Here is a 14,345-nt window from a genome sequence, read left to right as displayed (position 1 = left end):
TCCATTTGTACCTCTTTTCCTTCTCCGCGTGCCCCCTCTCCCCCATCCTTTGTCCTTAGAAATACTAAACACCTTACAAATTATAAATGCCAAGCTCCATAACAGGGTTCTATGTGAGGTTTCCATGTGCCCTGAGAGATGGATTCCTTTAGGGAAGCACCACAGCCTGAGCTGGGTGCCTCCAAAGAGGGACTGGAAACACTGAGATTCCTGGGCAGTTAGTCTATAACAATAACTAGACGTTAATAAGGTCTGGGGTCTTCATGGTATTTTCTCCTCCACTGCTCAGTGGTTGTTGTCTTACACAGCATTTCATCCTCCCAGCTTGGGAGCCTGAGTCTGCAGTTCAGAATTTGGGATCTTCTAATAATGTTACACTCATTTACCACAATCCATAGGTTTTCTCTACTTCAGCTGTTAGTATCTAAGCTGCAGCTTTGCTCTGGCTCTGAGTTTTCAATAAAAAGCACTACACCCTCATGTCCCCTTTGTAACCAAAGAAGGGGGATGGCCCACAGAGTGTCTTTCCAGGCGGTGGGGTGGGCGGATTCCTGTTGGGAGCAGGTGACAGGTGATTTTAGCACTGAGCTGTCCTCTGGCTTTTGTCTCCAGTGCCCTGTGAGGTGCTCCCAGCCCCTGCAGTGTCCCTCCAGGGGTTGCTGTGCCTGAAAGCAATTGTCACATGCAAGTGTCCTTGACACACTTAGTGGTGACTCTTCAGACCTCTGTGTGCTTGTCAGGCTGGACAAAAGCCTTGCAACTCTGGGCTAGTGAAAGGCTACTTGTACAAATCAAACCAGAGCTTCAGGTTTAGAGGTTTCCATCCTCTCTGGCTCTAAAATGAGATCCTGGCCCTTCTGCAATGAACTTTCAAGGTTTGAATTGATGCAGAATCCCCATTTCCCCTCACTTTTTAAGTGTTTAGAGACAAACCTCTTCATGTGCCATTTTAAGAATTACATCAAGTTCCCTCCATTTTAAGGGAAAAAACATTCATACCATATAGATTGAGGCATAAGAGAGCATTCTTCAGCAGCTTTCTGATGAGACTGATGAGACTGCACTGGATGCTGCTTACAGACTTCCTCCTGCCTTTGCCATGGGGCTTGCTGACCACAGTGTGAAAAGCACAGGTGTAGAAGGAACTGCACAGAAACCCAGTGGTGTGACCACTGTGCCATCAGCTCTTGGACTGACTCCTTCCTGAGGAAGCTGCTACAGATGCTGCAGAACAGAGCAGCAGAAAACACTGCCTTTTGAGGGTGTGCTGCAGTTCAGTGTTTTAAGAAAATATTTTTGAAGCTTTCAGAGCAAGCTGAGACTGTTTAAAGGTGGTGTAGGTTTTTATACTTGCATTGATTTTAGCCATGTTGAAAGATCTGAATTTAAAAGCATTCAGAACAGCACAGCTCAGTGCAGTGCTGCTTCAAACAGCAGGCTGGGGAGGTCTGGGTGCTACCCAGAGTGCTCTCTCCAGCTCTGTAATCTGTGTGCTGGAAGTGACACTTTAAAAGACTTAATTTTTCAGCACAAGCAGCAGTAAAATACACAAAATTTAATAACCTATCCATTAGTTCTGTGAGGAAGATGAGTAATAAATTAGCAGCAAAACTAATTTTGAGCTGTTCAAAATCAGTGTTAGAAGTGAGGAATTAAGCTCTGAAGATGCAGGAGTGTGTCTGTAGAAGTGTGTGTTAATAAAGCAGATGTTTGGGGAAGCTAGAGGATTTTTGGCATTTCAGGATTTGCCCAGCATTCACAGGCATCTCGCCTTGATTAAAAAAAGCAAAAAATGTTGCAGCCTCATTCCATACATTTTTCCCTCGTCAGGGCCTGCCTATCCCACCCAGCAGAGCACTAAACCAGGCTGGCTGGGCTCTGGCATCCAGGCTGTGCTGCGGGAGGCAATTTAGGAGGTTCTCAGAGGTATTTCAGTAACAAGGAGCAGAAAGTTTTCTCTTTTGAATCTTCCACAGTGGATATGGAAGGTTAAACGTGGACCCACAGGGAAATTTGGGAGTTAACAATTAATTTGAAGGTAGCTCAATTTTAGCCAAATTCCCTTTGCTGTCTTAACTGAAGCAGGAGTACTCTAGGAAGTCCCATTTTTTTAAACTATTAAAGCTGATCTTCATCATTAAAAAATACCAGAGTGCTTTTAAGTCCTGCAATGACCTTGCATTCTGAAAAAAGCTTATGCCTTTACAAGATTTCTTTTATTTGTTTTTCACTCCATCTTCTGCATATTCAACCAATGGTGGGCTTAGTGTGTTTAGGAGTCATCCTGGAGTCTGACTGTCCCCCCCTCTTTTTCTTGACTCTTTTAAAAATTATTGTAATTCATTAAATTCCACATTTTAGAACACGCATTGAAAAATCTTCAGTCTTTCACAATGAAGTTAGTTTGAAGGGGTTTTTCTTGCAAAGGAATGTTTATAGCATTCCTTCCACAAAGGAAGCATTTCAGTAATTACACTGCTGATTGGAACTTTTAAAAACTTTGATCTATGGGTGTATTTTCCCTCTCATCCCAGCAGAAGACAGAGGCATTCCAGTCTAGCTCTGCTGTCCAAAACTCCTGCCTTGCTCGTTTCCACCTTTTCAAAATCCTAAGCAAATGTCAGAAGTCTGTGGTATTTGCCTTCCACGGAGTAGAGTAACACGTTTAGTTCATCGAAACTCGGGATTTCACAGCGGAGAGCTCGTAACGAAGACCAGAAACGGTGCAATTTGTATCTTAAAAACCGTGCTGAGGCACGAAGTGCTTTTTCCTCTGCGCAACCCTTGCCGGGCGCAGACACGGGGTGCCTGTGGTGCTGCCGTGCCTTTGGGGACACGGTGTGTGCTGGCACCCTGGGCTGGTGCCAGGGACAGCAGGAAGGAGGAAATGACTCAAGGAAACGAGCGGTCACTGCGTGTGCAGAACACACCAGAGGTGCTTCCGGCACCCCTCGTTTCCCAGGATAACCACGGCAGGCAAGGCTACGTTTCCACTGTGAAATGTGCCTGCAAATGGTTGGCTACGCTTTGGTTTGTCTCCCTGATCTTCTGTCACTTAACAGAGTTCAGTTTTGTCTTTGTGGGTACCCCCAAATGTGCCGGTCGTGCCCAAATTCTGATGGGGGCTGCAGGGTTGCCAGAACTCCCCAACCTTGAAGCTGAATTGAATTACTTTGCCATTCAAATTTTGCTTTTCCCCTGGAACGGTGAATTTGCTCATTTCAGATTGGAAATGGGAGTTACAAGGTCCCTCAGTTGTCTTAAGTCAGTGCTTTACAGATAGTGGGGGCTCAAAGCATCTGTCCAAAGAGAAAGACCTGGAAGGTGGAACCCATCACCTTTGGAACCCCAGGAGTTTGTTTCCCTGCTGAGTCACAAGGGCTGAACCCTTTTTTCTTTCCATGCTGTACCTTGGACTGGGCTGTAAAATCTGCTAATACGAGGAAAAGATGATATATTCATGCTTCTCCCACAGTGACAGTGCAAAACATTTTTGATACATTCATCTGATGCTCACAAAAACAAAGGCAAAATTGAAAGCCCAGAGGAAAAGAGGGCTCTGGTGCATCAGTGAATGTTGCACACACTACGAATTACCCTCTCAAGTCCCTCTGCAGGACGCTGCTTGTCTGAAAGTATAAAAATGGGATTTTAATCTTATAATTGATTTTTATAATGTTTATTACCAACCTCAACTATTCAATCACTATTTACTGGCAATTTAGCATTTTTGTGAGCTTATGACTACACATTTAATACATGTTTAAGAGCTCTGAAGGAATATAAGGGAAACTGAAAATTCATTCAAATCTAGAGTTAGCTGAAGAAGTTCACCCTCCTCTTGTATCCAGACGGAGTTTCCAATTTGGCATTGCAGGACTCCTTCCAGGGCCAGGGAAGTTGTAGAGCCACTTTAAAATAACATTTCTCTAAATGCCCTGTTCCATCTACTGAGTAAGCAGGACAGAGATCATCCCATGCCAACAGCACTGAGGTATCATAAGCATTACTGAAGTTATTACAGAAATTGCAATGTCACTGCTGAACAGTTTACTGGATTTAGGGTTGCAGTCTGCCAGTGCTTTATGTTATTCTTAATTCTAAGAACAAAATATGCTCATCATTAAATAATTAACTGGCTGAGTTTTGGAATACCCAACTTTGTTCCCTGCTTTCAACACATATCAGTTGGCATGTTTAGCAACTCTTTAAAACAAAAAGCCATATAAAGTTTTCATATTCAGAATGGCCAGAGCAGCAAATAGATCAGTAACTTGTGTAAAAGCTACTGCCAATGAATAAATAAAACTCTTGCAGTTGGCAGGAAACCAACACGGATTCTTCTGAATGTCAGTGAAGTGCATCCCCTGTGGCACTCAAGCATGCAGGAAGATGGGCAACAGTGGAAAGTTCCTATAAAATTTTTAAAGGGCAGGAATTTACACCATTATGCAAATCCTGAACTGCAACACTGCTGAGCTTTTACAAGCAGGGTATTCATGGTGTAAGTGTGGCTGAATGAACCCAACGTGACCTGTGACAATCAGCTTCAACAAGGTGATTTATTTCAGCCACAAACCAATGCCAGAACGAAGCATTTTGCTGCCTCCACCCCTATCTCCACAGCAGGCTTCACCAGGCAGAAATTAAAACACTTTCGTTCTGCTAAACCCCACTGAAAGTCCCCAAATGAGGAAAGCTCCTCTCATTTCACCCAGCAGTGGCAATGCAACAGATCTCAGCTGATCCAAACTGGAGCAAGAATGAGGAGAGATGGTGACAAGGCACATTACAGCACACCTGAGACCTGTGCAGATTTTGGCAGGGAAAGAAGGGGTTTGATTGAAGAGGCATTAAGGCCTGAAAGGTCAGTAGTTCAGGAGAGCCCACCAGAGTTATCTTGAAGCGTGGCTGCAGCTGCAGCATTTACTGTAAGAGACATGACTCTGCAGCAAAACTTAGCAGGGCAAAATTACAAAATTTGAATTCACAACTTAACAGGAGAAATATCTTCTAGTAACATGGCCTTAGGTCCCTCACACACAGAAATACGTCATTTCCCTTAAGAATGTCTGTAGTCTATAGTACCAAATCAGTAACAAAATGAAGGTAAACAGCATTCAGTTCAAAAAAGGAAAAAAAAAAAAGGCTAAGAATTGCATTTAGTTCAATGAACATTGCTACTGAAAAGTTTCATTTTTAGGTTGTGTGCAGCAAAAATCTGCTTCTTCCTTGGGATTGTTATACACTGTGTGTTTTCATTTGATGATGTTGTCTTCAAAAAGGGGTTGCAGGTGAAAAGGTGACTACGTCTGGAGTCTGGTGACACAGAAAGCTGAGTGAAAAAGAAAAACTTAGTCAATTTTTTCCATCCTACAGGACATTAATCACTTCGCGTATGCCAACCTAATTTTTATAAATTTTCATTAAAACAGTTTTTTTAAGTGTTTTGAATTTTTAGAGAAAAAAAGATAAATGGAAAGATTAATGGAAAAAATCACACTGCATGATTTTACTTACTTTAAATTAGAAGTAGCAACATATGTTTTTTAATGATTTTTTTCTTCGAGACACCAAGCTGCAGGGTTTGTTCTTTCCCTTATGAGGTTATCACAGAAAAATATTGTCCTTTTAGCTTAACTTTGTACCACAATTCTTTTTTCTTTTATTCCTTCTTTGTCTACCTCAAACCACTTCTTCTTTGTCTAAACCCTGTATTTTACACATTTCCAGTGTGATTCAGTCACTGGGATACCCCCCTCCATGTACTCACTGAAGAAAGCAGAACTGAATGATGAATGAATAAGCTGGACAGTCCTTTTAAGTTTTATTTCTGAATTCTCCAGCCTATCATCTCTTATGTACTAGGTTCCCAGAACTGTTACACAACTTCACCGTGTAAGGCAGTAAATAGAATAAAACAGAGCAATGAAAGTGTGTCTCAAACTCCACTCTCTCCACAGTGACAACAGATGCTCAGTTTTATTCTCCACCAAGGAAAGGATCTTGGGTTAAGAATGTTTCTCCAGAATACCTTGCAAAAAAACAGACTGAGGTGACTGAGGTGTTTTACAGCAATGGAGAATGACACAATTTTCCTTCCAACTTGCATTTCTATAACAAGAAATAAACAAATGCCAAGGTATCTTTTCTGAAGCTGTCAGAGAGGTTTCAAAGACCAAAAACCAACTCCACATTCAAAAGTTATACCAGGACTGAACAATTACATGAGAACAGGTGTGGGACAGCAGAGTGCTAAATGCACTCTGTGGTTCTCTGAAGTACTCACTTCCAGAACAATCCTTACCTTGGTCTGGATCAATGTTTTGCAGTCATTAACACTGAATCCATCAAATCTAAAGTCCCCATTATCTTTGACATTTGATTCCTCAAAAGTATCAACCTGGATCTCTGAAACAGCCTAAGAAAACATAATTTACATTTTATATACAAATTTATTTATACATTTCTGATTTCAATGCATACAACCTGAAGAGAAGTTTCTCTCAAATAACGACTTTCTGAAGCTGTATTTTGTCATATGTCCCCCTTTGCATTAAAACCATTTTATGCCAGAACCAGTTCTAAGAATGATGCCTTAATTTTATATTTCTATTTTTCAGATTCTGTACTGCGTTAGTGTATACCTCTGAACTCTGTATAGAATGCTAGTTAGTTTTCTTCACATTTTGGTCAGACTAAACAATCCTTTTAGGTCTGAGAACCAAGGTCATCAACACAGCCTCAGGCCCAAAAAGTATAAACAAAAGTGAATTGGGGGGAGAAGAAAACCAGGGAATGTGTCTTCATTACCTGAAGCTATAATTGAACAATCAACCTCTGATATGCCAACAGACCAAACTTATATCTGCCTGAGAAACTCATGACTGTTGTCCATCTTGAGTGCAACCTCTGTGAGGTTTTACACTGCCCAAGGTGTATCCTTTGAAGGCCTTTTAATAATCACCTATAAACATCTTTAACTCTCTCCAGCCTCTGTTCCAGGTAGCTCCTCAAGGCATCACCTATACACATGAATCTCTGATTTCAATTAATAAAAAAGCCATTTCCAGTTGGAATTAGCCTTAATTAGCACCAAACCATTGCTGAGAAAAGCGTCTTAATCAGTACTGTTAAAAGCAATACAGTTTTCTAGTAACAGATAAATAATGATGTAAATTTAAGCTTCCTGGGCATTGATTTAATGCTGGGGGGCAAGAAAGGAACAGAATGGGAGTTTAGCTATGTTAGAGAAATGTCTCTAATTCTCTCTGTTCAATTACAGTTCTACAAAGTGACTTTTTCAAGTGCAAAATAAGTTTCTACCTTCAGCACTGTCCTTCTGTTTGCATGTAACTTGCATGAAAAGTCAAATATGCCCATAAAATCATTACCTTGCCAACCCTGTACATCAGCATTCAAATAATCAATTGAAATAGTTATTTCTGAAAACTCCATGTGACTAATTAACCCCAGCTAAATAACTGAATTCTAAACCATCCCTGATACCTGTACCTTCTTAAAACAATACATTGTTAAACAGAGACATTTCTATTTGAGATCTTTCAACATTGCTGGTGTGGTTTCAATCCAATTTAAAACATACTCTCCCTCAAGCCTCACAAAAACAGACAGAGGAATAACGTGAGGAAAGGGGAAGTTGAACACACTTTCAGTTTCTTCACTGTAAAATCACCCAATAATTACTGTAACAGCCCCTCTGATTCAGATCTGATTTTCACTTAACAGAAAGATATTAGAGGCTAACAGTTTTTTTGCACTCTGAGCAAAACAAGTAAACAATCCTACTGCACACATGCCAGGGAGCTGGTTCTCCATCTCTACCACCTGAAAGCTGTTTCTCCATCCCTACCAAAGCTGAGTGTAGCACCTAACAACAGGGAACCGTGTTGGGCAGACCTCAATGTAAAGACAAAGTGTGATCCTGCACAATTTCATAGTTGCTTACAGATGAAGATGAGAAAACACTAAGCAATTGTCTTAAAAAGCTCCCTGTTAAAAAAGACACCACCTTGTGACTCACCCAGATCTAGTCCCTCATGCATCTGCATGTACAACTTACAGAAGATCAGAGTCCCAACCCAATGTTTATGCTGGCAGAATGGAAAACCATTGTTCAATTACCTTTTGATTTGCATCTATTCCGAGAACACTCAAGAGGTTTTCTTGGCAATGAGATTTACTCCAGGGATGTCTTAAACTGGGAGTATTATCAAAGTCTCTGAGTGCTCTCCAAACATTTCCAGAGTCCATGCTAGGAAACAAAACATAATTTGAGGTTTTGAGCTGAGGTTTCCATATGCAACAGTAATTCTCACTACATACAGCTGTATACTAACCTTGCTCTAACAAGCAACTTGTCTTAAAACTCTTTCTATACTTGTCCAGACTACCAACCCAACGTAGTAATGAGCTGGCATGACAATCAGTGGAAGCAGTAAGTCAGCATTAGTGTATGTTTGTGCTCCTCAGATAAGAAGGGCATTAGAAGCACATTTCAGAGACTGCTACATGCCAGCAGCACGCAGTGCTCAGCTGCTTCTGTGAAATGTGGGCAGAGCTCAGCCCTGTTAGCTCTGCACTTTGCCTTTTCTGTCTCTCAAGTCTTTCTCCATCCCATAGGTCACACTTCACCTCTGCAGCACCTGTCCTACAGAACAAGCCCAAGGCACTCACTGCTGAAACAGTGAGGAGAACGTTCTCTCAGTGTGGCACTTTGGATTCTTACACTGCATTCATCACATACAAAAATTCAGTTGGGCTTTACTTAGCTTGCACTTGTCATTGATTTTAGTTACTCATCACAGTAGATAAGGAAAGTTTTGTTTTTCGTTGGCACTCTGCTGTAATAGTGCAGTCCCCTTTACAATTACATTTCTCCACAAGTTTAAGTTTTACCTACGTTTCTTCTGAGTCTTAGGACATTTCTCAAGCACGGTCTGACACTGTTTTCTAGATACAAAGCCTCCAAGGTATGAAAAAATAACTGCAACTCTGTTCAATGACAACAGTACTGCTCCGAAGCTGCTGGTCCTTAACAAACTTGTAACAAAACTAGAAGTGTTCCAGCTGTTGCAAGATAAAGCTTAGTTAATGATACTAATTGCTATTAACATAGCCCAGGAGAGAAGCCAGATGCACCACAGATTCTGAAGCACATCTGGTTAAATGAGAAGAAGTTACAAACTGGGAAAACTGAGGGGGGAGGGAAAAGAAAAAGCAAGTAAGCTGTTAGTAGAAGCAGCAGCCTCCAATGATGAAGAAATAAGTGGGATGTGCTGTAGAGAAAGGACAAGCAAACAGGAAGAACAGGCTGCCTGTTGGGTTCTGGCATTCCAGAGGCTTAGTCATAAGGAGGCACACCAACAGCAGGAAAAACCCTAAGCAGGAATTTGTAATTTTGATATATTCCCTTCATTGTTTCACAATGGCTAAAACACCATCCATTTCCTTTAACAACGTGCTACAAAACTGGTTAAGAGCTATACACTGAAAAGCATAGCACTAAAAAGATTAAGTGCACCACTGATTTCTAAATTTTGAAACAGTGTCATTGATGAGGAACTGTTTCTTTCTTTCTTTTTCTTTCTTTCTTTTTCTTTCTTTCTTTCTTTCTTTCTTTCTTTCTTTCTTTCTTTCTTTCTTTCTTTCTTTCTTTCTTTCTTTCTTTTTCTTTCTTTCTCTCTCTCTTTCTCTCTCTCTCTCTCTCTCTCTTTCTACTGTTAATCTAAACTCATTACCAAAACTGATTCTCCAAAAGTTCAGGAGTCCGAACATCTTCATTATTTGCATCAAGAACTTGCTCTAAGCTTCTTATGCACTCTCTGGACTGTGGCACAAACACTTCTGGAAAGCCCAACTTAAATATCTCCTCATAGTTGTGGTCTTCCTAGAAAAAAAGAGATTTTTATTACATACACCATACAGGCCACCCCTATATTTAGGAAGGAGCTAGTCCAAAGACTACAATAATTCTAGAGGTTGTATTATTGCTTTTAGAATATATATTTATATTTATATTTATATTTATATTTATATTTATATTTGTATTTGTATTTATATTTATATTTATATTTATATTTATATTTATATTTATATTTATATTTATATTTATATTTATATTTATATTTATATTTATTTATTTGTAGCAGAGGGACTGAGTTCTTATTTCAGTGTTTTGAGTATTTTGAATACCTAGAATTAGAGGAAACAAGAGTCCCAGAGTTTCTGATGAACCTTAGTCTTTAACTTCCCACCTTCTTGGTCATAGACTTGAATATTTAACACTTATGACTCCTCCTTCTACTCAGCTAATTCAGTCTGGGTCAAATCTGATGTTCACATCAGTTCAACAACTTGTTTTGCTAACTCAGTATTCAAACACTCCTAATTCAAATATAACACACCTGCCAAATGCTACCGTTACCAAGAAATACTTGCACTGTAAAAGTCTGCAAAAAAGCTGTGGTGAGGATGTTTCTATATCCTTGTGTTTGCACCAAACTTTTTCCAGCCTGTTAAAAATCAGAGCCACATTTCGATCCTTGTTCCTCCCCCAGCAGCAATGAGGAGGAGGTTTGGAGGACTGACCACAGCACAGGAGTGATCTGGACAGGCCCAGTGGAGGTAACCACTTGTAAGTAGGGTTATCTGACAGCTAAGAAATACATATACAAGGGAAAACATGCACAATTTACATCCTATCTTAAAGGCATGCCACCTGGTTCAGAAGCTGTATCCTTTTTATTCCTTCAAAGCAGGAATTACTGCCATTTTCCAAATAAAAGCAAGTAAATCGACTTCACCAGCCTGCCCAGGGACTGCAGTGCAGGAGCAGCAACACTGTGTGAAAAGTCAAGAATGAAACCAGTCCATTTTGGGTTTTTGCCCAGCAACCAACAATTTAGTCTGAAAACCGTAAGCATGGATACTGCATATTTTTATAGTTTCATTTAATTGTAATTCAAACATTTCCACAGTCTCATTACACTGAACTCAGATAAGTGGAGTGAACACTGAGAGAGTATGGATTTAATCTGAGGATAAGTGGGCAAAATCAAGAGAGCTGGTAAAAGGCTTCTGCCTTCTACCAGAATTTGTGCCCCATGCTGCTGCCTCCTGAAGTAAGGCCTTGCTAAAATCCCATCCTGAAGATTCACTGCTGGGACATTCAAAGACTCCTGGTTAAATTGCTTTGAATCTTGCCAGAAGTGTCACAATACTTTCAATCAATTTGTAAATTATTTCAGCAGGGATACAACATGGAGGATCATTGAGATGCTTGAGAAGCAGAATTCTGTGAAGTAATGCTTGCTAAAGCATTTTTTCCTTTGGTCAAGGAAAAAAACCAACAACTTCCAGGTAGGCATCAAAGCTGAAGTGGGATGAGAGCCAAGGAAAAGCCAGGCAGATGCTCTTGGCTTTGGGATGGGGGAAATTACAGCCCCAGGGAGTGCACTGAGGGAAGCACAGCTCTGCCTCAATTGCAGCATCTCTGTAGAGCCTTGGTGCTGCTCCAACACACATACAAGTCACTGGCTTTTAGTTTAGCCAAAACAGAAAAAGAGATTTTTTATTACTTTTATTACTGTCTATTTCAGCGAGTGTTTTTGAAATAAAGGTTGGGTATATTTAAATTTATCTTGTGGCTTTGTACTAATTATAAAAAAATCAATGTACAAAGTTCACATCAGTACTTTCCGAATAAATCCTCTATATCCTATTATATCAAAATATCCCATGGCTTAAACACATGCACCAGTCTCTCAAAGGCCAACGTTTAAGGAGCACATGGAAAATCCTCAAAGTGCTCAATTGTGTAGGCCAAGCACCCAGCTATTGCAAGGAAATTAATGATTGTTTCCATCTTAAAACACGTGATTCTGATCCCAATTGATGTAATTTAATTAAGTGAAGCAATAAATACTGAAGGTCAGACCTCTGACCTGAGATGATTTCCAGAGGTCCCTTCCAACCCACCTGGCCTTTTTTTTTTTTTTTTTCTATTGATCATACAGAAGCCAGTCCAAAGATGTTATGATCTCAAACTAACAACACAAAAAGCACAGGGATAAACGACAAGCTACACATTTACTCTGCACTCCAAGGAATCTCCAGCAGCTCTCTCCCTTGAGACAAGAAAAGACAACTTGAAACTCCAAGCATGGTTAACTTATTTAACTGGTACTAGGCATTTCCTTCTGCCTTTAACAAATGCAAAAGAAAGAAACAGGCTGCAGTAAGATTAAGATCTATTGCTTTTGGAAAGAAACCAAGCAACCTGCTATATTCCATTTCAGCTTTAGTCCTTACAACATTCTCTTTCTCCAACAGAAGACTTCTTGTTCCCCATTTCCAGCATTACAAAAAAATGTGAATTCTCTGTTTGTGCACACCAGTAACCAGGTGTTTTATGTGCCTACACTCAATCAGTGTGGGCAGATTTTCCCACCTGCATCTTTGTGCTTTTTCTAGTAATACCTCTGCAACAAGTAAAATTCCTAGGCAAAGGGCAAGAAATCCTGTCTCCAGAAAAGTCTCTGTTCCCTACACATACTAAAACTCACCCAACAGACTACAAGCAGTAAGTTATTACAGATTAACCCCATGGAAGCCTTAGCTGGTTGTTCTCTTTTTTCAAATGTTGACATTTAGGATGAAAGTAGAAAGAACAAGGGGCTTTTGTTCTGTATTTCTATGCTCTTTCTTCCCTTTTGTTACTTTCCTTCCCTTTGCTGATGCATGTTTGGTCCACATGGAAATGTGTTTGTCCCAACAAGGTATAACTCTTTACCTGAACTTTTTTGTTTGTTTGTTTGTTTGTTTGTTTTGTGCTGATAAGAATTCATTGCATTATTTACTCAGAATTTTAGCTCTAACATTGTAAGAGTGAATGTTATATCCCATACTAAAAAATTAATTATATAATTTCTATTAATTTCTTGTGTGTCACCATCAGTCTAAAATTCCAGAAAAACTGTTGATACTATTCAGGGAATATACTAAATAACAAAAGATATTGTTTTTGACAATTTCTAACTCAATGGTATATGGGTGTACTTCAGTAAGTTTGCAGGCAACTCACAGAATTTCTGTCCACCCTGCTTTTGTCACCCACCTTCCCAATTTGCTGTTCCTTATGCTCTTTCTTGCCTAATTTTAAATTGCATGTCCTTCATGGCAAGGTTCATGGTGCCTACGTGCTTACTTGTCCATGTGCCTACTTATTCCTAGTGCCTAGAAGCAAAATAGTGCATTACATTCTTTAAAGCTCTCCAGAAGCACAGTATTTGTCAAACACTGTAAAGAAGTAGCTTTAGTTCCACTTGAGGTAGCTGCAAAGTAGCTGGGCAGTTTCTCGGCATGTGCAGCATCACCCTCTGCAGAGAAGACAGATACAGATCCGGAGGTGTAGGAAGAAGAAACACAAACATTTCTGGTCCTTGGTTTGCTGTGAGCACGTACCTCACTCAGAGAGCCCGAAGCCTCCTGCATCCCACGGCACAGAGGGGGCTCAGCACACACCTGGGCAGCAGAAATGCTGCAGCCTCCTGGGTCGGCTCCAGAAGCTTTTGCTGACTTCACCAAAACATCAAGGTCACAAGTGAATCTCTCCGATTTGTCTAAGGGCTCCTTGAAGCCTTCAAAATCACCCCAGGAACCACTGGATTCTGAGGTACTAAAGCTGCTCTCAGAAAACCCCTCACAACTTCTCCCTTTGCTCTTCATTACAGGGAGGCTTTGCTGCATTGCTTCAAGATTAACAATTTCTTCATTACTTGTTCTTTCATTCCAGTTACAGCCACTTTCACTGAGAGACACGCCACCTGCCTCAGCCGCCAGGTCTTTTGGAGGCTCACAGTGTGATATGCCTGCATTAGCAAAACTTTCTACCACCGACAAGTTCTGCATCTTTGTTCGAGGGAAAAAAAAAAAAAATGTTGAAATCTGTGCTGCAAAAAGGTTACTGAAGTTCGGTTGCATCAGAAATATGAGTGTTTCCAAAACAAAATCACATTCTTCATTTCATCCCAAAGAATAACAACACTGCTGAAACAAAACAGGATGTCCTTCAGCCTCTCCTCCTCTACTCAGCCATGTGCATGTTATTCAGCCTCACTTTCTGTGTAGAGTATTAAGCCTGCAAAGAAAGGATTATGAATAAATACCTCTGTGTTAAGGCCTGTGTAGGAATAAAGATAGCTGATAAGGTAGGAGAAAGAATGCTTGGGTTAATATAAACACATTCCAGCATTATCCACTGAAAATTGCTGTAGGCAAAATTATTTAAAATTTACGCTGAACTATCTGCCCACACCACAAGA

General features: G+C 40.3%; 1 protein-coding gene across 1 annotated transcript; it reads right to left on the bottom strand.

Moving 5' to 3' along the window:
- Positions 1 to 5,167: 5,167 nt before the first annotated feature.
- CLBA1 (clathrin binding box of aftiphilin containing 1) lies at positions 5,168 to 14,089 on the bottom strand. Its single transcript, XM_062495407.1, has 5 exons — positions 13,486 to 14,089; positions 9,762 to 9,910; positions 8,146 to 8,275; positions 6,308 to 6,421; positions 5,168 to 5,335 (listed from the first exon to the last, which is right to left on the bottom strand). Exons 1-5 carry the CDS (start codon positions 14,002 to 14,004, stop codon positions 5,168 to 5,170), a joined length of 1,080 nt encoding a protein of 359 aa, XP_062351391.1. The 5' UTR covers positions 14,005 to 14,089.
- Between the last annotated feature and the right edge of the window lie 256 nt (positions 14,090 to 14,345).

The sequence above is a fragment of the Cinclus cinclus genome, chromosome 6 (genome assembly GCF_963662255.1).
Source record: "Cinclus cinclus chromosome 6, bCinCin1.1, whole genome shotgun sequence".
Taxonomy (NCBI): Eukaryota; Metazoa; Chordata; class Aves; order Passeriformes; family Cinclidae; genus Cinclus; species Cinclus cinclus.
The sequence above is the reverse complement of the archived record's forward strand: the minus strand, read 5'-3'. Positions and strand labels throughout refer to the sequence as shown.